Here is a 22,153-nt window from a genome sequence, read left to right as displayed (position 1 = left end):
ATTGGGCAGAAGGCAAGGCAGGAAGATTCCAAGGGATTGTCTGATAACTTTGAGATCTAAAGAGGAAAGAGATAAAATACTAAACTTGCATTACCAGAGAACTCTTCAGATTGAAAATGCTTCTGTGCAAATTTACAAGGACATCCCAAAATACATTCTGGAGGTAAGAACTTATTATAAGAATCTGGTCGACCTGCTGAAGAAGAACAACATACCTTTTAGGTGGGAATTTCCACAAGGTTTGTCTTTTAATTTCAAAGGAAAGAAAGTTAAAATAAGAACAGTGCAAGATAAAGAACAATTCCTGGACAGAAACGAGGAGGACCTTTTGAAAGGAGTGCTAGAATCGACCTCTGAAACAGATCTTGGAAACCTGACATTTGGACTTAAGTCACCAACGGAAGAACAGCAGCTGCAGGGAGCAGCTGGAGGTAACTAATTAATAATGTCTCTGCAATTTCTAACTTGGAATCTTCCCAGAAAAAGGCGTGAGGTTTTTCACATTTTGAAAAGAGAACAATTGGATTTGATTTGTTTACAAGAAACCCACGTGACAAGGGCACATAGAAGATTGCTTATAAATAAAAGATTAGGACAGGAATTTATTTCATCAGATAAAGTTAAGAAAGGAGTGGTGATCTATGCAAAGGAGAAATTGGCCCCAAAACTGATTTTTAAAGATGAACATGGAAGAATTTTGGCAATTGAGATACAAATCCAAGGAGAAAATTTTTTTGACAGTTGCCATTTATGCACCAAATGAAGGGAAGGCAGAATTTTACAAGAAATTGCATGAGATATTAATGGACTACTTGGACTATAAGGTGATTTTGTTAGGAGATATGAATGGCGTGGTTTCTACTAATATGGACAAAGCACAAAGACAGGTGGTTTCTAAGGACGGGAGACTACCTAAGACTTTCTTTGAAATGACTGAAAATATGGACTTGATTGATATCTGGAGAACAAGAAACCCTCTTGAGAGAGAGGGAACATTCTTTTCAGAGGCACAGATGACATGGACAAGAATAGATCAAATATGGACTACTAGTGGAATGGCTCCAAAGATAAAAAAAGTGGAAATCTGCCCAAAGACATGCTCCGACCACAACGCAGTAAAGATGGAAATGAAATTAACAACAGCTGGTTCCTTCAGATGGAGAATGAATGACACCCTATTCAGAGATGTGGAGATTTACAAAAAGGCCCAAAAAACTTTGAGGGACTATTTTGGGATAAATCTGAGGACAGATGTTGCGAAAAGAGTGATTTGGGACGCAAGCAAGGCCGTGATGCGAGGTTTCCTAATACAACAGAATTCTTTAAAGAGGAAGAAACAAAATGAGAAGAAAGATAAGATTCTGGAAAAAATAAAAGAAGGAGAAAAGAAATTGAGGTCTAAACCAAAGTCTCATGAGATTTTGAGAGAAATTAAGTTTTATCAGATGCAGTATATGGAATTGATGAACCAGGAGATAGAATGGAAAATTAAGCAAATGAGACAGAGGACATTCGAATCAGCGGACAAATGTGGGAAACTTCGAGCATGGCAATTGAAGAAGAGACAGAAATTGAACACAGTCACAAACTTGGAAGTGGATGGAAAGAACATTTTTAAACCAAATGAGATCAGCAACTGTTTTCAGAGCTATTTCAGAAGATTATATGCACAGGGGCCGGAAAACGAAGGAGATATAGAAGATTTTCTTAAGAAATATGGATTACAAAAAATTTCGCAACAAAGTATGTTGGTTTTAAATGAGAAAATAACAGATCAAGAAATAGAGGGTGCCATTCAAAATATGCAACTAGGGAAATCTCCAGGACCAGATGGACTAACCTCCAGATACTATAAAGCATTGAAGGAATGGTTAATACAGCCGCTTAAAGAGGTTTGTAATGAAATATTAGAGGGGGAAAAGGCACCTGAATCGTGGAAAGAAGCTTTTATTACACTTATACCAAAGACTGAAACTGAAAAAAATCAGATCAAGAACTACCGCCCTATATCATTACTTAATGTGGATTATAAAATATTTGCTGACATATTAGCAAAAAGACTGAAGAGGGTGTTGGTGGAGGAGATTCACAAGGACCAGGCAGGCTTTCTCCCAGGAAGACATTTATCAGACAATGTAAGGAATATAATTGACATTATGGAACTGTTGACTGTAAATATTAATACAAGGGCAGTTTTAATTTTTGTGGACGCGGAGAAAGCCTTTGATAATATTTCTTGGAACTTCATGAAGAAGAATCTCCATGGGATGGGGGTAGGCCAAAGGTTTGAAAATGGTATAGGTACAATATATTCGGAACAAAAGGCAAAGTTAATTGTAAATAATGTGGTTACTGATGAACTATCCATAGAAAAAGGGACACGGCAGGGGTGCTCAATATCCCCATTACTTTTTATATCAGTCCTGGAGGTTTTGTTGAATATGATCAGGGGGACCAGCTGGTAAAAGGAGTTCAGGTCGGAGCCAAACATTACAAATTGAAGGTATTTGCAGATGATCTAGTATTGACTTTACAAGAGCCAGACACTAGTACAAAAAGAGTTTGAGTTAATTCAAGTTTTTGGTCAGGTGGCAGGATTTAAGCTGAACAAACAAAAAACTAAAGTTTTGGAAAAAAATCTAACAAATGTTGAAAGAGAGAGTTTTCAAAATGAAACTGGGTTAACGGTGGCAAAGAAAGTAAAATATTTGGGGATTAACATGACATCTAAAAATGTGAATTTATTTAAAGACAATTATGACAAATGTTGGACAGAGGTAAAGAAAGATCTAGAAATATGGTCGAACTTGAAGCTTTCCTTGTTAGGCCGAATCGCAGTGATCAAAATGAATGTATTGCCTAGAATGTTATTTTTGTTTCAGACATTACAAATTGTGGATAAACTAGACTGTTTCAAGAAGTGGCAGAAAGATATATCTAAATTTGTCTGGCAGGGCAAAAAGCCCAGAATAAAATTTAAGATACTTACTGATGCAAAAGAAAGAGGGGGGTTTGCCCTGCCGGACTTAAGACTGTACTATGAATCGGCAGCTTTCTGCTGGTTGAAAGATTGGCTACTTCTTGAGAATGCAGACATTCTGGACTTGGAAGGATTCGACAATAGGTTTGGTTGGCATGCATATATATGGTATGACAAGGTTAAAGTTCACAACGGTTTCAAAAACCATATTGTTAGGAAAGCATTATACAATGTTTGGATTCGATATAAGGATTTGTTGGAAAATAAAACTCCTAGGTGGTTATCACCAATGGAGGCTAAGGAGGTGAAGAAACTTAATATGGAATCTAAATGGCCAAAATATTTTGAAATCTTAGAACAAGAAAGTGGCAAATTCAAATTACAGAGCTTTGAGAAAATAAAGTCTAAGGTACGAGACTGGCTCCATTATTACCAAACAATGGAGACTTTTAAACAAGACAGGAAAATTGGCTTGCAGGTGGAGAAATCGAAATTAGAAACAGAATTGTTAGAACCCAATACTAAGAATTTATCAAGAATGTATAACCTGTTGCTGAGGTGGAATACAATAGATGAGACAGTCAAGTCAGCTATGATTAAATGGGCACAGGACATAGGTCATGACATTATGTTTGCTAACTGGGAACAGTTATGGACCAACGGTATCAAATTTACGGCATGTAATGCCCTAAGAGAAAATATTATGAAAATGATTTACAGGTGGTACATGACCCCAGTCAAGCTTGCGAAGATTTATCATCTGCCCAATAATAAATGTTGGAAATGTAATGAGACTGAAGGCACCTTCTTTCACCTTTGGTGGACCTGCCCAAAGATTAAAGCCTTTTGGGAAATGATTTATAATGAAATTAAGAAGGTACTTAAATGTACTTTCCATAAGAAACCAGAGGCATTTCTCTTGGGCATGGTCGTCCAATTGGTGTCAAAGAAGGATAAGACTTTTTTTATGTACGCCACTACAGCAGCAAGGATTCTTCTAGCAAAGTATTGGAAGATACAAGAACTACCCACACTGGAAGAATGGCAGACGAAAGTGATCGACTTTATGGGACTGGCAGAAATGACTGGCAGAATCCGTGACCAAGAGAAAGAGACGGTGGAGGAAGACTGGAAGAAGTATAAAGTATATCTTAAGGACTGTTACAAAATTGAGGACTGCTAAAATGTCAAGGGGAAGGAAGACGCAGAATTACAGCTGAAATTGTTTGATGATTTAAGGTGAAATTGAGAAAGATAACAAGTTTAAATTTAATTGGCAAAAAGGGTTGCTGAAAAACTGTAAAATAAGGATGCAAAAAGGGTGAGGTATGGGGAAGTCCGAGAAAGGAGGTTTATGAAAATGAGGTTAAGAAACTACATTTGTATGTTTGTTTGTATTTGTTGATGTTTGTATGTTGTTATTGACTTGTTTTAAAATTGGAAAACTAATAAAAAAATATGAAATATAAATATGCAAATTAGCGCTTGTACTCATACATGAGATATTGCTTATTCCAGACAAGGAATTGATGGTATGGGGTAATGGCTTAACAAACCAAAGATGTGAAATTTAGCCTGCCTTAGATGGGTTTACACTCCCACTTAAGGGGGTGGGAATCAAAGTTTGAGGGTGTTCTTAGATCCATCATTGTGCAGATGGCTTCAGAAATATGTCATGCCTTTTCCAACTTCAGTCATTGTGCAAGCTTCACTCTGCCTGGAGAGAAATAGTCTGTCCAAAGTTGTCCATGTTTTGATAACATCTATGGCAGGTTAATGTAATAATAATAATAATAATAAATTTTATTTATATCCCGCCCTCCCCAGCCGAAGCCGGGCTCAGGGCGGCTAACAACATTAAAACAGTATGACATTATAAAACATTATAAAAATGAATTAAAATCAAAATTGATGGCAACCATAAACTAAAGCTTTGTAAAGATTGCCAGAGGAGGGGGTCAGGCTGCGCCCTGACCAAATGCCAGGTGGAACAGCTCTGTCTTGCAGGCCCTGCGGAAAGATGTCAAGTCCTGCAGGGCCCTTGTCTCTTGTGACAGAGCGTTCCACCAGGTTGGAGCCGCAGCCGAAAAAGCCCTGGCTCTAGTTGAGGCCAGCCTAACCTCTCTGAGGCCTGGGACCCTCAAGGTGTTTTTATTTGAAGATCGTAAGTTCCTCTGTGGGGCATACCAGGAGAGGCGGTCCCGTAGGTACGAGGGCCCTAGGCCGTATAGGGCTTTGAAGGTTAAAACCAGCACCTTAAACCTGATCCTGTACTCCACCGGGAGCCAGTGCAGCTGGTATAGCACCGGATGAATGTGATCTCTAATGCACTGAACATGGGGCTGCCTTTTAAAAACATCCAGAAGCAAGGGGTTCAGAATACAATTGCCGGAGTGGTAACTGACTGACTAACATGACCATAATACACCAATGTTGGAAGATCTTCACTGATTGCCAGTGTGATTCCAGGCAAAATTCAGTGTCTGGTTTTGACCATCGAACCCCTAAATGGTCTGTATAGTCAGAATAATAACTTCTCCCGCACAGTTAAGATCTTTCACATAAGTCTCTATTCAGATGCCCCTACTTTAAAGTTTAGGCCACCAAAAAGAGGGTCCTCGCCACACCCCAGTGTGGTGATGTTCAAGTCATGGAACTCCCTTCCCAGGCATATTTATCTGGTACACAGTCATCATCAACCCCTCTAATTCTGACTTTCAGGCTGTGAAAGCTGTTGCTTCTGTTGCCAAAATGGCATCACCCACACATAACGGAAGAACAAACTCAGGGAAACCCTGAGGTTTGTAGGTATTAAAAATTTAGAAAGAAAGGGGGGAAACCCCAAAAAGAGCTCAGTGGGAACTGCTCAATGGCCATGAAATGCAAGTTGACTGTGGGGATGGAACAGAAACCCAGGTGATGTGTGAGAGGAAGCATTCATTGAGCTGGAAAACTGAAAATCAGCTGTTTTATTTTTATTTCAGCTGCTGATTTTATTAGCTTTGTTTATTGTTTTATATGCTGAGGTTTTTTTTACTTATTATTAGTGTTTATTGTAAAGTTCTTTGGAACTGTTTTGCAAAAGGTGGGGTAAAAATCACCTAAATACATGTGGGTCATGTGCTAGCATTGTTGCTTTTTATTTAACATTACCCACAAACTGTAAAGGACCTGTTCTAGCAAGTCATCATAATGGTAATGGTTTTAAGTAGGCTATGTCCCCAAACAACACTGGGTAAAGTAGGTGCCATTCAATAAAATGTATAGGGCTTCAAATATACACTTGGATATCTTATTCTGCTATGCCTCGGGTATGATAAATTTAAAACTTTGTTCATTCTTGTAGCTGAGGACCATTTGAATGTGCATCTAGATGAAAGTGGATGGGCTTGGCTAGTCTACAGAGACAGACTGATTATTTGGAAGATTGGCCAATCTCCGGTTGCTAAGGTAAGATAATAGTACGTCAAATATAGAATTGTAGGTTTTTGTTGTAATGTACATCTTCAAAATAAAGTGTCGTAGCAAATGAGCAACCTCAAAACAGTGACATTGCTATGAGCCTCATCAACTTAGGGTACTTCTGTGTTGCCACATTTAAAGTCCTCTCTGCAAAAAGTTAAGACCTTACATGAGTTGGTATCTCTGCTAAAGTAAAAACTAGTGTTCACCTTAATAAGTTTCTTATTTTCTGTTGTCTCACTGAGTCTTTAAGTAGCCTCAAAAGACTGTTTTGAGTTCAGTGGAGCTTCCAGGTAAGTGTGGTTAGGATTGGAGCCCTAATATTTTGTCAGAAACTAGCAATATACTCTAGTGGTGATATTTCCTGCTTTCAACCATTTACCCATGAGTACAGTCAAATCTACATTTCATATGCCATCTCATATGCTGTATACGAGAACTAGGCCTTAGTGCAACTTTGATGTGTTGGTGATGCAGGAGGAAATACAAAGCACGTGGCTTCTTTTTCACATGCTTTTCCATTGCATCCAAAACAGAACATTTGTGCTAGCTCATGAATGCAAAAACTGCATTTCAGCTGTGGCAGAAATTTCCACTTCCTGTTACTTGTGCACCATTGCTGTTTCCAAAGTGCCTTTAGTAGACACTGAACTCATAATATAGACTACTTCATTTTGTTCAAGAAACTCATAAAGGAAGCATCATAAAATGATGTGTGTGTTTTGCAGTTGTCTGCATGTAAGGAACTTCAGTTACCACCTAGCGACTATCTGTGGAATTCAAGCTTAGTGGCAATATCGTCTCTTAATGCCTCTGGTGAAGCACCTTCTTTACAGGTGAGAAACTTAACATTTATTTTGGGAATATCATTTAGGAAAGTAATGAATCACAGCTTTTGATACAGGATCACAAGTGATGTGGAGCATATTTTAAGTTCATTTGCAACAATCAATGGATGCCAATTTCAAGTACAATATTTGGCAAACTTTGCAGTTTCAAGCTTTTTTAAAAAGCTTAAAAAAAAGAAATACAAGTAAAATGAACACGGTAAATTAAATTATTGTCTTAGGCATGCAATGCAAACTGAAAAAATTCCTATGCAAATTACTGTAGACTAATTTGCAGAAGAAAGTTTTTAATTCAGTATTTCCAGAAAACCGACATAACTGGAGTAATCCAATGTTCAGTTTGCTAGAGCTGATAGTATTACTTTTACAAATGGGTCTTGTTTACAATTTACTTATGAATGAATAAATAGAAAATTAGCCTGTAGCTTGTACTGCATAAATTGTATCAGCCTGTTTATCTTACGGCACACTGCACTACAGATTTTAAAAAAGCTTAAAATAACTTTACATTCTTCAACAACCTCACAAATGAGTTTTTGTTCCTTCACACAATTAGTTTCAAGAGCTGCTTGTCTATAAACCATGACATGAGAAGCTTGAAACTGGTGTAAATATGTTGCTCAGATTCTGAATAAATACTTAATCATTTTTTTATTTGCTGTGTTTGCAAGTCTCTGTCAATCATGGTTGCCACCTGTGAAGGATTAATACGCTATTGGCCCAGCTTTGTGCATGAAAGCTCTTTTACTGAGACCCATACAGACTTTGGAGGCGCTCTCTGCAGTTTTCTAACAGCTGTAAAGGTAAAATAGAAACTTAAGTGTGAGCATATATTTTATGGGGTATTTGTTAACAATTCTGGGAAATCTGGATTGCGTCCTGTCACTGACCATTGTCCATAAGTGATGAAATGCTTTTTTTCTCACAGTGTATTTGTAAAACAGAATAAAATGTTGCTCTGAGTTGGATTAGCAAGTCTGTATTCTCTTTTTAAAAACTGAATAATAATGCAGTAGCAACAAAAAGCTGGCCGGAATAAATTGGGGTTTCTTTTCTTTTAGGGTGGAAGCTTTATTTTATCATCTTCAAGGAGCCATTTTATTCGACTGACACCAGACAGTAGTGGCAAGATTTATCAGCATGGCCTACCACAAGGACAAGGCATGTTTTCTGGAATTGGCCGAAGAGTTTCTTCTCTGCTGGGAATCTTGTCTCCCAGCAATGATGTAGCAGTAAGTCTTTAAAATAGTTTAAACTTAATTATGATGCTGTATTTGGATTTTTTAGTTTCTTTCATATGAGGGAAGCATCTTACAACATCAGCTTTAAAAAGTAATGGAATTACAAAAAGTATCCAATATCTGACCATGATACTGATGGACTTTAGTCTTATCAGTTAGCGCTTGTGTCTTCCAGAACTGGTTTTTGATCTAGCTTGAAATTCTCACATTTGTGAAACGCTAAAGCCAATCTGACCAATCTCAGCAAAGCACAGAGAAACTTGTTTTTAGTTTTTGAGATGTGGTGTTAAACAGTTCTGTTTTATTCTTTAAAACTTTAAATAGAGAACTTTATTGTATCGAACACTAAACCCCTATAATTTGTTTAATGCAGCTTTCTAGTGTTCTTTGGGACAAAAACGGTTCACGTTTTTATGCTTTGACCAGCTTAAATCTTTACAAATGGGAAATAGATGATACTACAGAGCGTCAAGTTGTCAGCTGGGATGTAAACAGAATACTTAAAGAAAACATCATGGAATCAATATGGGTAAGAGGCAGTACATTTGGAATGTAAAACAAGTGTTTGCTTTCTTGCTAGCATATTTAATAACTATTATTTGCACAGGGTTCTGAAAGCAACTATGAAGAAATTAAAGGAGATGTCAATGTGCAGTATTTGGATTTGCAGCAAAATCGGTGAGTTCTTATGAGAAAGTGAGGAACCTATTATGAACTAGCGTATACATTGCCCTTTTGTGTCAAGGTCAGTTATTTCAAGCTGCAGAACTGTTACGAGAATTGACATTTTAGAAAATACTTAATTTCTTCTTGGTTTTTAAGTCTACTAGCATGAGTTTTCCTTGTTTTAGAAGTTCTCCACCCAGAATAAGATGCCAATTTTTGTAATTTAATCAGGGATCTTCTGTGAAATTCTGTGGTTTCTCCTCCCTTCAAAAGCCAAGAGATATGCAAAGGCTTAGCATATAAATGTAATGAATTTGCTTACATGCAGCATGTAAAAAGATGCATGTGTACATATTCTTAAGATACTATTTTCTAAGAAAAGCAAAGTGAATGCTGTCAGATACTGTATTTTTCGGCCCATAGGGCGCACCTAGTTTTTTTTTGGGGGGGGGAATAAAGGAAAAAAATTATTCCCCCCCCCCAGGCGCGGGGCTGGGGTGGGGGAAGCCCCAGCTTCCCCAGCCCCCAGAACAGGCAGTTCTCCACAAGCTGTGGGAGAGCTGCGTGAAGTCGTGCAGCTCTCCCGCGGCTTGCGGATAGCTTCCTGAAGCCTGGAGGGCAAGAGGGGTCACTTCAGCGAAAGCCTGCATTCGCTCCATAGGATGCACACACATTTCCCCTTCATTTTTGGAGGGGGAAAAGTGCGTCCTATAGGGCGAAAAATACGGCAATTAGTAAACTTTGTTTTGCTTCTTGGTATTTCTGTTCACAGTTTTGCAAGGCAAATGCTTATCTCTTTTGTCTTCCAATAAATAGTGATGGATTGGTGATTTTAGCTGCAGCCTGGCATCTTGGTGACAGTCCATGCCTCATCTACTATACTTTAATAACAGTAGAGGATAATGGTTACCCCACATGTGATAATGTTATTGTGGAAGTCACCCAGTATAATCCACCGTTTCAGGTAATTGACCTTATGCATTACAGGGGTTTTTGTGCCTTATTAGCTATTAGCTCTTGATCCTAAACACACTGTTGGAAATACATCATGCTGACTGTGTTCACCTGTTGCATTAAGGGGGGAAAGGGGGGTATAAAATAACAACAACAACAATCACCATTTATTTTATACATGAACACTTAGGTTAGCAGCCTAGAGCTGGATATCAACCTAAACATATTATACTATTATGGAAAACTATGTGGAGTTGGCAACACCAACCATAAATGTGTCACTTTCAGCCTGTTTTCCCTGCCCCTTTGGGATCAAGCCGTTAGGCTTCATACAAACGCATAGGTGTCATGCTAACAGGTTGAGGGTAATATGCTTTTATAAATGTCGGTGTTAACCCTTAATGCAACATATTTCAGCCTGAAGAACTGATGTGTCGTTTAGTAGTCCCAAATTTCTCCAGCCATGCTGCCTGTCTTTACACAGAAGAGGAGGTATTTGCTTGCTCAACAGGAACAGGAAGAATTTCTTTGCCCCAGGAGAAAATGATATTCAGTATTCAAGGTAAGAACCTAAAGAAGCCGGAGCTCTTAATAAGCCAATGAGGGTGTTTATAGGGTCTCTCCAGAACAATTATGCTTTTAAAACTTACTGTATTTACTTTTTATGGAAATGGTCATAGGTATAGCAGTGGTATAGATAGAGCAGTGATTATCCATCTTGCCATTGACTCACAGTACAATCCTATACATGTCTACTCAGAAGTAAGTCCCATTGAGATCAATTGGCCTTACTTCCAGGTAAGTGTGTATAGAATTGAAGTCTCAATGACTTAAGCAGTTACAGGCCTAACAGTGAAATCTTAGATTTAAGAACAATCCCTATTGTGTTATGTAGAGTTATTATTGTAGGCATAGGAACTTTATAATAAACTCTGTGTTGTTACTTTTTCGCTTGATAACTCTGAAAACCAGGCCTTACAGCCTTTTAACTTGTGCTTATAACATAGCTTAGCAAATCAAACTTAAGCCCACAGTTTGACATTCATTAATGATGTTGAAGTTGTATTGTGTTGTGTTTATTTCCTACCTTAGGTGATAGAATTTTAGGAGCAGGTTCCTGTGCTGGACTTCCAATTTTTTTCACTAGAAAAAGTGGGCTCGTGGCCATACATTCCAGGGAAAACATTACTGTGCTTCCTGAAGATATTGAGGATTCTTTAGCCTCCTCTGTAGCTGAGACAAATGATGAGGTAAGGAGGGAAAGCATTGTCTTAATTGTCTTAACAGTAAAGATGTATATTCCTGTACTGGATTTTCTTAGATAATTTAGTTATTCCAAAGTTAGCATTTTTACCATTTCAAACTACATTTTTGTGGAAGCATTATTCCTCCCTTTACATTTTTCTCTCTTTTTCAATTTTATTTTAGAGCATTGCATTTGATGCTGCTTCCAGGATGGATATTATAGCACAAGAGGATAAGACCAAAATGTTAAAATCTGCTTTCTTACAGTTTTGCAGGTATAAAATTATGCCATGTTTAATATACAGTATATTTCATTCTGGGAGCATTGTGGGTTTGTAAAACTGAAGAGAAATATTAACATTTTAGCATTACCTTTTATAGAGGATGAAAGCCAACATAATACAAATAGGTATGCCCTGGGTTTTCTTCCTCTCTTCCCTGCAGCCATTTGTGCACTTCCAAAATCTGTAAAAATAGATGGCTTTATGTTCTATCAGATAACAAACAATTGGGTTCTGCAGACTATCAAAATATCTTGTGCTCCTTTCTGTCCAAGTAGTCTATAATCCCTCCTGTTGCTTGTAAGCCCTCTCCCTTTGCTGGCCCTTCAATTTGTTTCTTGTCTTCCTTCATTTGGAGCAGAATCCATTTGTTCCTCCTTCAGTGTGCTAATCTTCTCCTTTAAAACCACCTCCCAGCATTAAGCATATCACGGTGGTTAGATGATTACTGCCTACCCGTGCTTCAACCACAAGACAAATTACACCACCGTCCTCCTCTTCCATCACGGCACAAGTTCACAGGAAGCAGATAGAGCACTACCGGCTGAAGCTGTGACTGGGGTTAATCTCCTTTCATGCACCCCTCCAGTAAAGACAGTCACAGCTCCGCTCCTTACATCACCTATGGCAGCTTCTGCCTGTTCCCCATCTGATGTCAACATCATTCTCCCACGGTAGTTCTGCAGTACCAGATGTGGTCCCCCAGAGGGCAGAAGATAACCATGAAATACTTAGAGAACTTGAAGAAAGAGGCAATATTTTGAATATAGCATCAGCATCTACAACCTGCTGCTGTGGATCCAGTTGATTGTTCTTAGGTACCTCTCATCTAGTGCCCTGCTCAGCAGTTTTTCCTGTTTTGTGTTGGAAGCTGCATTTGTCCTCGAGATTGAAGAGGCTGTTGTGGCAGATACAGCTAAAGAGCTAGTTCCCAATAAGCAGTTTTAAGAGTCTCTAGGACCCTCTCCTGCTCTTGAGGGCCATCCTTTAAGTGAAACCCAGAAGTTTGTTTTGTGTGTGTGTGTTTTTTTTTAAAGTCAGTCTACCCCAGATTCTGTGATTTCTCAGCACCAGCTGCAAAGGAATCTCCTGACCCTATTAGCTCACTAGTAAGCACTTTCATAGAAGAACACTATTGCATGTACCCTACCCTCAGCCTGTGCAAAGTTGGCAGCATGATAGATTACCCCTTTGCCTTAGAGACCAGCCACCAGACCAAGAGATACGTCAGAGGGCAAAAGATGTGAATGCCCTCATAACATCATGCCCTCCAACTCCCCTACTGTCACACGTTGTTCACAAAATTCAGTTGGACAGGGTTTAGGTAGTCCCAGTGGCTCTCTACTGGCACAGCCAGTCTTGGTTTTCCAACTCAGACCTGCTTGCATCAGTAGTAGCTGCTTTGGGGAAGATGAGTGCTGCGGCACATGCTCCCATTTCAACATGCAGCCACCTGATCGCACCCACAAGACAGCATTTTTGATGCATTCCACTTGACTCACATCCCATGCCCAAGGTAGCCCTGAACCACGGTCTTTATTATGAATGTGGCTTCCAGTTGAGCATTAGCAGGTGCCAATGCCACCCACTTAGCTGTCTGCACATACCAATCACCTGAAGGTTTTTTTGGTCTTGAGCATCCAGTTTCAGTGCACACACAGCTAGCCTTGGCTATGTTTCCTTCTGCCCCTCCCCAGCCCCAGTCCTTTTATGGATGTTCTTCCTGATTCCTGATGTCATCGCACAGTAGCTTAGCTACAGAACAGAACTGAAGAGCAAGCAAAAGGGGCTTTCTTGAATATGGGCAGGAGGGATGCAATCACAAGCTTCCTGTCTTCCAAGCAGTTGGAGGGATTATGACCCACTTGGACACCCTCAGATGTGCAGTTAAAAGCAACATTCCCAGTCAGGACCAGTGTTCCATTCTAAGAGTCAACTCACCAAGTGTTTCCCTTCATTTCAGTAACAATATGAAAGGTGCACAAATCATCGTTGCTGAGCTCTTTCCACAGCATGGAGATGCATACCCTGATGCAGACCTAGACAGAGCTGTGTTTCAAATTAGTGAGAATTTGGTGGATGATTATCCTACATCTGACCCACGATGGGCTGAATCAGTACCTGAAGGTGAGAAGTCTCATGTGTAAAGTGGACATTCTGACTGTACAGCCTTAAGAAAGTAAGACTGTAAGTTATACTAACTTTTAAACCCCTTTCCTTGTCACTTTTTTTGTACTAAAGCAGCTAGTTTTCCAAATTCTTCCATCATTCTTCTTCATCAGCTGGAAAATAAGACAAAGGCCCATTCTCTATTCATTGACTTTCTTCGTCAGGTAGGTACCTAATGTTCTTGTGTAAATGTGGCAATATAGGATGTGGCACAAGAGTATTTTTATGTACAATTCTCTCTATCCAAGGTGGGTCTATTTGGTCGCCTGGGCAATTTCCCAGTACGGGGCATACCAATGGCAACTCGGTGGTTACTCTGTGAACATGCAGAAAAGTTAGCGGCAGCTATTGCTCTCAAGAACCATCACTACAGATTGCCAGATGTGGTCAATGCTGCAATAGAGACTGCTTTGATGAAAAGAGAAGATGACGTTCCGTCAAGTCTAACTCCTGCAGATGTTTTCTTCAGAGAGGTGATATAAAGAAATAATTTATCTACAACCACATCTATCGTTTTCTGTGTGAATAGCATTTCCTAATAAAATGCATGAGAATCCATGTAACATTCTATATTTCTTCTTTTAGATCCATACTTTGGGACGGGGGTGGGAACATGAATACTTTTCCTTTAGGAAAGTGCCTAATGAAAATCTCCCATGCTTATAGATCCATTCTAAGAATGAAAATTAAATGGCAGAAAAGCCATTTATGAGATTCGCGGAGCAATCTAAGCTCCCAGCTGAGAGCAGATGCTCTACCACCACACCTGAAGCCTTGCTGCTCACACATGGCAGGAGGAGAGGTTTTGTTTTTCCAGCTCCAGGCTAGCACTTCTAGTGCCTGTGGTAGCTAGTAGATCATCGTATCACCAGCCTTCAGCATCAGGGTGTTTGGTTGGGTGTTTGGTTGGGTGTATGAATGCGCTTTTAACGTGCTAAGTGCAACACTTAAACTGCTCAGTGCATAAAATATCAGGCTGAATCATTGCTTTTATACCTGATCAGCAGTGTTAATTGTCAGTGTTCCTTCTTCTTTTCTGTTTTTCAGGTGTCACAGATAGATACCATTTTTGAATGCTTACTGGAAAAGGAGAAGCAAGTCTTGAAGGATATGTCAGTTCAATCTGAGGAATGGTCTGAAATAGTCGTCAATGTAAACAATATCATAAAGGTATTACATTTCAAAAATTAAGTAACGGTAAAAAGTCCACGGCCTAGGAAACTGGACGTAATGCACCCAGCTAAATGTTTTAAAGCCCCATTTGATTTCATAGCTTAAATCCTTCCAGTTCCAATAAATTAAATTTGAAAAGGGGATCATACATTAATTTAGAGTTTTAATAAGAAGTGGGAGGTTGGACAGTTTTAGATCATATGCTGCAGTAAAACAAAAAGGAAAGACAATATTGTCGATTTCCCAAAATCTCTTCCCATCAGATGAAAACAGAAAATTGCAGTAGCAGTAAAATAACTGGTTATTCTCACTACCTGTTGGAAACTACCCAGAATAAAGGAGGGGAAGATACAGTGTGTCTTGGAATCATAATACAGGATACTGAAATGTAAAATGTAATAATACTAAAAAATGATGAGTGCTAATATATAGATGACACTCCCCCAAAATCCTATGTTTGGTAACGTCCTATGTTTTCTGTGTCAATATTCTCTAGGATATGCTGCAAGCTGCTATCCAAGACCGCCAGTCCAAAGCTGCTTTATATAAAATAAGAGAGCCTCCCGAAATGGAACCAGAATATGTTCCATGGACAGGTGAGAATAGAGAAAATCTTCTATAAATGGTTTTGTAACACAGTATTTCTCTTTCTACATAAAATCCACTGAAGAGTACTTTATTAGCCTTTCAAATTATTGCCCTTGCTCTTAAATTTCTAACTCAATAGTGCCATGTTTCATAAATACCTCACTGGTTTTCTTGAACATAAATGTTACATTTTTAGTGTTTAAATATTTCTGTTTATTATATCCTCATCCTGAATGTCTGGGCTAACATGCTTGCCTGCTTATCATCATTATGGCTTATGTAAGGCCATTACTGCTGTCTGTGCATTCAAACATGAGCATTTATTTACTGGTGCAGATAACATTAGGAGGCTAGTAGTGCTGTTAACTTTTAAGATGGTTGCCCTGGAAACTGATGTCAAAACTTACTTGAATTAAATTGTGATTTTTTTTTTTTATGGCATTTCGAAATAAATGTGATTTCTCAGCCACAATTTAAATTTGCACCTTGTTTTCTTCCTGGAGAGATCAGACAGGAAAGGACAGATGAAAGCTGAGTTAACCTGAGGCACAGTCTCTCTCCTACTCGGTACAACACTTGTTCCTGTGAACAAGCCCTAAGCTTATTATAGACTTACATTCCTGCCTGCAATAACTTGAAATATACACTTTCGTAAAAACTGCAAGCAACATCACAGTACAGGTGGCTTTGCAGGGGAAATATCTGATACATTCCCTTGTGCTTTTAAGTTGTTTTGCGCATCATAGAATTAAGAGCCTACATGGAAGTTATAACAAATGCTTTCCAATGCATGTGCACATGTATCGTCAAGTAAATCTATGTACCGGATGGCTGTAACATTTTGCTTGGAAATCCCTTCCATGTAGAATTTTGTAATGCAGGCAGTGACCCTGAGAGACTTTTAGAAACCATGGTTTTAAAGCTGTAAAGGAAAGAAGCCTGTGTATTAGGTTTTGGTGCAAAGAACAGGATTTTATCCTATTGTTTCAAAAGTTTTCAGATTATTTCATGAGGGGAAAGGTAGGCATGAGGGCATACTTGACACTGAGCTCAAGCAGTTGTCTTTTCTTCTCAGCCATAGCCTTGGCTCTGCTAGGATTGTTAATGTGGACGCTTTTCTTTTTCTGCTGTGCAGTGCTGCTGTTCCACTAAAAGACTTAGGCTGGGGGTTGCTGCTTTGCTATGGAAAGTAGATATGTTTACTTTTTAACGGCCTCTTGTGTCTAACTTCCCCTTGGTATACTATCATATGTCATTTTTCAAATTCCATATGCCAAATATAATAATGCCTTAATATTTCATTTTCCGGTCTTTTCAAGCATCCGTTGGTGTGCGAACGACTATAATACAGCAACATGAAATCATTCTGAAGAAGGTCTATCCTCAGGTTAATAGTAAGCTTCGTAGCATAGTGACAGAACAGCTGGTGGCACTTCTAGATTGCTTTCTGGATGGTTACGTTTCTCAGCTTAAATCTGTGGACCGGCCAGAGTACCAAGAACGCTATAACAGTCTGGAAATGGAATACATGCAGAAAAGATCTGAACTGTTGTCACCACTACGTAAGTGCTGCGGTTATTATACAGGGTGCCATTTAAGTCTCTGCCATGGGTATAGGAAAGCAGGGGAAGAAGGAAATGCTCTTCTCCTTTCTTTTCTTCTTTTCAATAATGTTTGCCTATTTTTAGCTTTCAAAGCAGAGTTTTCTTTTTAGACTTGTAATGTCAAATCAAAAATGGATTTGAATATTTCAACAACATTTCACATTGTGCAGTTTGGTTCTTAGTTTTTCGATTCTAGGCAATGTTGAGTTGCTTTTTCTTAAGGGGAAGATAATTTGCAAGGAATTATTAATGAATGAATGAATGAATGAACGAACGAACGTGTTCTTGTATTATTGTCAGAACCTAATCTTTTGCTTAGGAGTTCCTCCCTGGCACCTTCTCCATGCTAGAGTTTGGCTTGATAGGAATTACAGTCAGGCCCCCTCTGCCCTAACATTAACTTTTCCCTTACTCCTCAGTTATAAGGAACTTTGAAGTCCCCCTGCCAACAGCTGTGTCTCCCCAGGTTGTTCCTTGTCTGTCTTATCAGGCTCCACTGCAGGCAGGAGAAATGGTGTGTTTTGTCTAACTGCAGGCTTGCTTCCCAGCCATTCTCCAGCAGCAAGCTCTGCTTACTGAGGACTCGATCCTGCATCCATGCAGGTGGGAAACACAGCAGGCAACACGGTGGTCCCTGGTGGTTCAAAGCTCTTCTGTAGGAGAAAAATTGTATTGTCCTACTATTCCATTATTTGTTGCTGGGGAGAATGCAGTACCCACCTTCACTCACCAAATCCTATTGGTTGAATCAAATTGTCCCCCCACTGACTCTTTGATGTAGCATAGTCTTTCAACTTGATAATATAGAGCCTATGATCTTTCTAATGGCATGTGGAGTATACCCCTTGCAAATTGCTCTTACTTCTTTATAGTTTTTGAAAACAATTATCTAGAGGCAAAATGCCCTTGAAAGCCACACTCATTGATCTTTTTTTTTTTAAAAAAAAAAAAGTCTTCACAAAATGGCCATGTTTTTATTGTGGGCGTTTTTCCTTGTTTGTTTTTGTTCAGTTTCTCTTGGGCAGTACCAGCTGGCTGCCGCTCTAGCAGAAAAATACTGTGACTTTGACATATTGGTACAATTGTGTGAGCAGACTGATAACCAGACCAGATTGCAACGTTACATGACACAGTTTGCTGATCAGGTAATGTTCTTTATTTACTCCAAACAACAGGCTGTTAAGTAAGTGTATATTGTAGGAGAAACCTCAGACCTCAGACTTGCTGTCGGGTTATTTTTCAGAATTATGTCAGTACAGATTTCTTTTTCTGTTAAGCAGCTATCTTATTACACATACAGATAGTGACTATCCAAGAGCCTCATAAGTTACAGAGAAAATAACCAAGCTTAGCCATTAGGTGGCTGCATCAGGCAACAGATGCTAGGGGAGAATTGAGTTGTTGGAGAACAGAACTCTGGGTGCTCCATGACTTATGTGTGGCAGTGAGTTTCATCTGTCAATCTGGTCAACTTGGTGTATGGAATGGTGAAGGGGACCCCATTGTAAACAGCTATTTCTTCACTGATGTGCAAAACAAGTGATAGAACATTTATAAATCTTTTCTATGCTGGAATGTTAAAACTTGCCCCATTTGGTAAAAATGTTTACATTTTTAGATTATTATTTTTAACACAAGTTGCAGTCTTGCAAGCTTGACCACATTCTTGCTACTTTTAGAATTTTTCAGATTTCCTCTTCCGTTGGTATTTGGAAAAAGGAAAACGGGGAAAGCTGTTATCACAGCCCATTGCTCAGCATGGCCAGTTGGCCAGCTTCTTACAAGCTCATGAGCAACTCAGCTGGCTACACGACATCAACAGCAATGATTTTGAAAAGGTAAGGCTTTATAAAGAAAGCAAAGTATTTGTAATGGGTTGTTGCTCTGTCCTCGGTAGAGACCCCTTGCAGAGCTAGAGATTGTGACTGACTGTACACAGGTACCCCACTTTGTTAATCTAAGGAACAAGTGGAGACCTCTGTGTATTTGCACCTACCATTTTAGTGGGATTCTGCAAGCAGAACAGCTTTTCCTGACTTGGCGCAAGTTACATGCACAACAAAAGAAAACTGAAATTCAGCAGTGTGCCTCTGATAGTGCATAGCTTTGTTCAGCATCTCGTACGAAGACCTGCACCGCTTCCCACAATGTGTGCTAGCACAATGTATTGCATATCCTTTTGCCTTCTGCTGTGTTGTGCTGAGTTTTCCAATAGTTTTTCCACAACAGTTTGTAGAACAACACTGTTATCAGAGTTTTATTCTGTTCCTGTGTATCTCTGGCTCTTACCCCATGTAAAGTAAAATAATATGCATAGGAGGCAATTCTGTTCTTTGAAATCTTGACACAGAGGTAATTTGTAATCTCATCAAATATTTCTAGAACTTAATTGACCTAGCATTCTGTAGTTTTCTTTCTTCACTGAGGTTATTCTGATAGCTTTGTAAATATTAAGCTGTTGGGTCCAAGTTAGACAAATGAATTCCCAGCCTAAATACTGGACAAGTTATAAAATCAGATATTTTAGCAAGCAACTGTTTTTGTAATATCTTTCCTCTTTTCCTTTTTCTTATTCTGGTAGATCCAGTCACTATTTTAGTGAGTTTCTCTTCTTTCTTAGCATTATAATTTCAGGAGGCGACCATTTCGTACAGGGTTTCTACTCCTGGCCCCCTTGAGAGCCAGTGGAATGAGCATCAACCTGCCCCATTACACCCCCATTCTGCCTTCTTCCTGGTCCAAAAGGACTCACACATTGGTGATTGCATGTCAATTGGATGTGCCTAAAATGGTCACCACCATTCACAATACTGGGGTGTGAATTCTCTTTAGAGCTTTGTTTGAAGAAACATAATAGAAATATTTACCTGAAATCAATGTATTCCTAAAATACCATTTCTTCATAATAAACTTGCTTTGATACCATTTCTATTTTCAGTGACTTTTAACGTGTGTCCTGTAGTACAGCTGTTTAACGTCTTCCCTATCTTGCCTTTTGCATGTTATTCTCAGAGTTATATAAAATTGTTCACTGTAGAAGAAAATTCTCCTTGGCCATATCAGAATTTGAACATGTTTATGAAATAATAACAATATATAATCATCATGCAAATTACTAATGTCCCTGTTAAGTGTGTGTGTGTAAATAAACTTACATGTTGAGCTTTATGTCACTTGAAATATTAAAAGTATTTTTTTGTCAATGTTAGGCTAACCGAACACTGCAGAATTTAGCAAATACAGAAACTCGGTACTTTGCAAAGAAGAAAACTCTTCTTGGCCTGTGTAAACTGTCTCTACTTGCTTCTGATGTATCAGAAGTGATGCAGAATGAGAAAATTGAAGGTACTATTTTTTCCATTGTAAAGTTTAAAGTAAGTTTTCTTTATATGGAGATACCCCTTAATTTATTAGATCTACAAGGTCAGTTGTGATCCCAGCAGTATGGTGGTTGAGACACCAATGACAGAGCTTTAGTTCCCAAAGCAGCTTGTCAGTTCCCCACTGAAATTCTTGGCTGCCACACACAACAAATTAATACAGGTATCTATGAACAATTACTGTTGTGGTTGGAATGTAAAAGTTTTCCATCTTTCTGATGTTGCTCCAGTAAGGTGTGCAGCACTTAAAGTAAGGGGTTAATTCAGTGGGTGATGATGCTTAGCTAGTAGATGACACCACCTTGTAATGTAACTATAATGTGTATATTTGCTTTTTAAACCACATTGAGAATGATCACTAGGATATTAAGGAATTTTCCATAGAACTTTGGTGCAGAAATGTGGGGGGGAAGCAGGTCCGCTATCATGAAAACGTGTTATTTTTGCTGCCTGCTTTCAACATGATTATCAATAACTTGGGAGGTAGCACATGGCAAGGGCTGTCATTTACAAGTCTTTCTGAATACATGGACAGAATTCCCTCCCTTGGGATCTTGTAGGTAGACTTCCCACCACTTTTAGGGGTGGTGGTGGTGGCCTTTATGTTCTATGCTAGAGGTCAGAAAATAAAAGCTTCTTGTCAAAATCCTCCCTCCAACCAGCCATCCAGTTGTTTGCCAAGAAGTGAAGGGAATTTGTAGCAAGTGGTCTGTCTGGCTACTAAACATACTGGCAGGTTACAGGTGGAGGTAGAGTTACTGGTCTTCAGGCTCACTGAAAACCTTGAGCGTGATGGAATATTTATAATTAGGTAAATAATACTTTCTTTGTACTCGGGAATTATAGTAATTTGTGCTATGCTTTTTATTTCATGTATACAAGAAATTACTGAACAAGAGCGTTTTCTGCTACACCAAGAGACTCTACCTGAGCAGCTGCTGGATGAGAAAAAAATTAATCTCAATGAAATGCCAGTGTTAAGTGCTCCACAGCTGATTGAGGTATGTACTATTAAGTGTCCTACTGGTATTGAATTTCTGAGCTACTCTGTCGAAAGACTCTTCTCTAATGTGGTTTTGTGTTCCTGAATAATATTGGGTAAAATGACTGGATGAAAATGGGTCATGCCTTGATCCCCTGACCCCAGCAGACAACTCGGTAGCCCCATGGCATCACTGTGGCATCACAATTGACGGGTGAATTGCCACGCTCACCGGTCAAAATCACTTGTGCTTACTGTGCTCTTTGCAGCAGTCTTTCTTCATCGCTGTGTGATGGAGCAGTCTTTCAGAGCCGATGTCTCCATAAAGCAGACATCAGCTCTGGCAGGGACTGCTCCATTGTGCAGCAGTGAAGGGAAAAAACTTGTCTAGAGCTTTCACTGCCTGCTCAAGGCTGAGCTTTTTTAGAGATTGAAGGAATCAGTGGAGGCGGGCTGTCCAAGAAGGTCCTGTCTGTCACCTGACATCACCAGTGATGGCAGTTGATGGGCATAGTTTGGAGAAATTGAGCTCTTGCTCAAATTGGACCCCCTGGCAGGCCCAGATTGGCCCATGTGCTGG

The 22,153-nt window shown here is 39.2% G+C and overlaps 1 protein-coding gene across 2 annotated transcripts in view; it reads left to right on the top strand.

Annotated features, from left to right (window-relative positions):
* NUP133 (nucleoporin 133) overlaps positions 1–22,153 on the top strand; it is a 33,083-nt gene that overhangs the window by 3,022 nt on the left and 7,908 nt on the right. The window contains exons 3-22 of one of the 2 annotated variants that reach the window (XM_079971808.1): positions 6,327–6,430; positions 7,171–7,278; positions 7,962–8,093; positions 8,352–8,522; positions 8,905–9,060; positions 9,139–9,209; positions 10,014–10,161; positions 10,569–10,713; positions 11,244–11,401; positions 11,580–11,671; positions 13,641–13,804; positions 13,919–14,010; positions 14,095–14,319; positions 14,894–15,016; positions 15,516–15,615; positions 16,927–17,169; positions 18,223–18,356; positions 18,891–19,049; positions 20,421–20,556; positions 21,474–21,592. In XM_079971808.1, coding sequence (XP_079827934.1) covers positions 6,327–6,430; positions 7,171–7,278; positions 7,962–8,093; positions 8,352–8,522; positions 8,905–9,060; positions 9,139–9,209; positions 10,014–10,161; positions 10,569–10,713; positions 11,244–11,401; positions 11,580–11,671; positions 13,641–13,804; positions 13,919–14,010; positions 14,095–14,319; positions 14,894–15,016; positions 15,516–15,615; positions 16,927–17,169; positions 18,223–18,356; positions 18,891–19,049; positions 20,421–20,556; positions 21,474–21,592 — 2,780 coding nt within the window. The remainder of the gene's footprint in view (positions 1–6,326; positions 6,431–7,170; positions 7,279–7,961; positions 8,094–8,351; positions 8,523–8,904; positions 9,061–9,138; positions 9,210–10,013; positions 10,162–10,568; positions 10,714–11,243; positions 11,402–11,579; positions 11,672–13,640; positions 13,805–13,918; positions 14,011–14,094; positions 14,320–14,893; positions 15,017–15,515; positions 15,616–16,926; positions 17,170–18,222; positions 18,357–18,890; positions 19,050–20,420; positions 20,557–21,473; positions 21,593–22,153) is intronic. The other variant, XM_079971809.1, reaches the window with a different exon arrangement.

Source organism: Podarcis cretensis (genome assembly GCF_951804945.1).
Source record: "Podarcis cretensis genome assembly, chromosome: 3".
In the NCBI taxonomy this organism is placed as follows: domain Eukaryota; kingdom Metazoa; phylum Chordata; class Lepidosauria; order Squamata; family Lacertidae; genus Podarcis; species Podarcis cretensis.
Note: the sequence above shows the minus strand (reverse complement) of the source record. Positions and strands in the feature narration are given on the sequence as shown.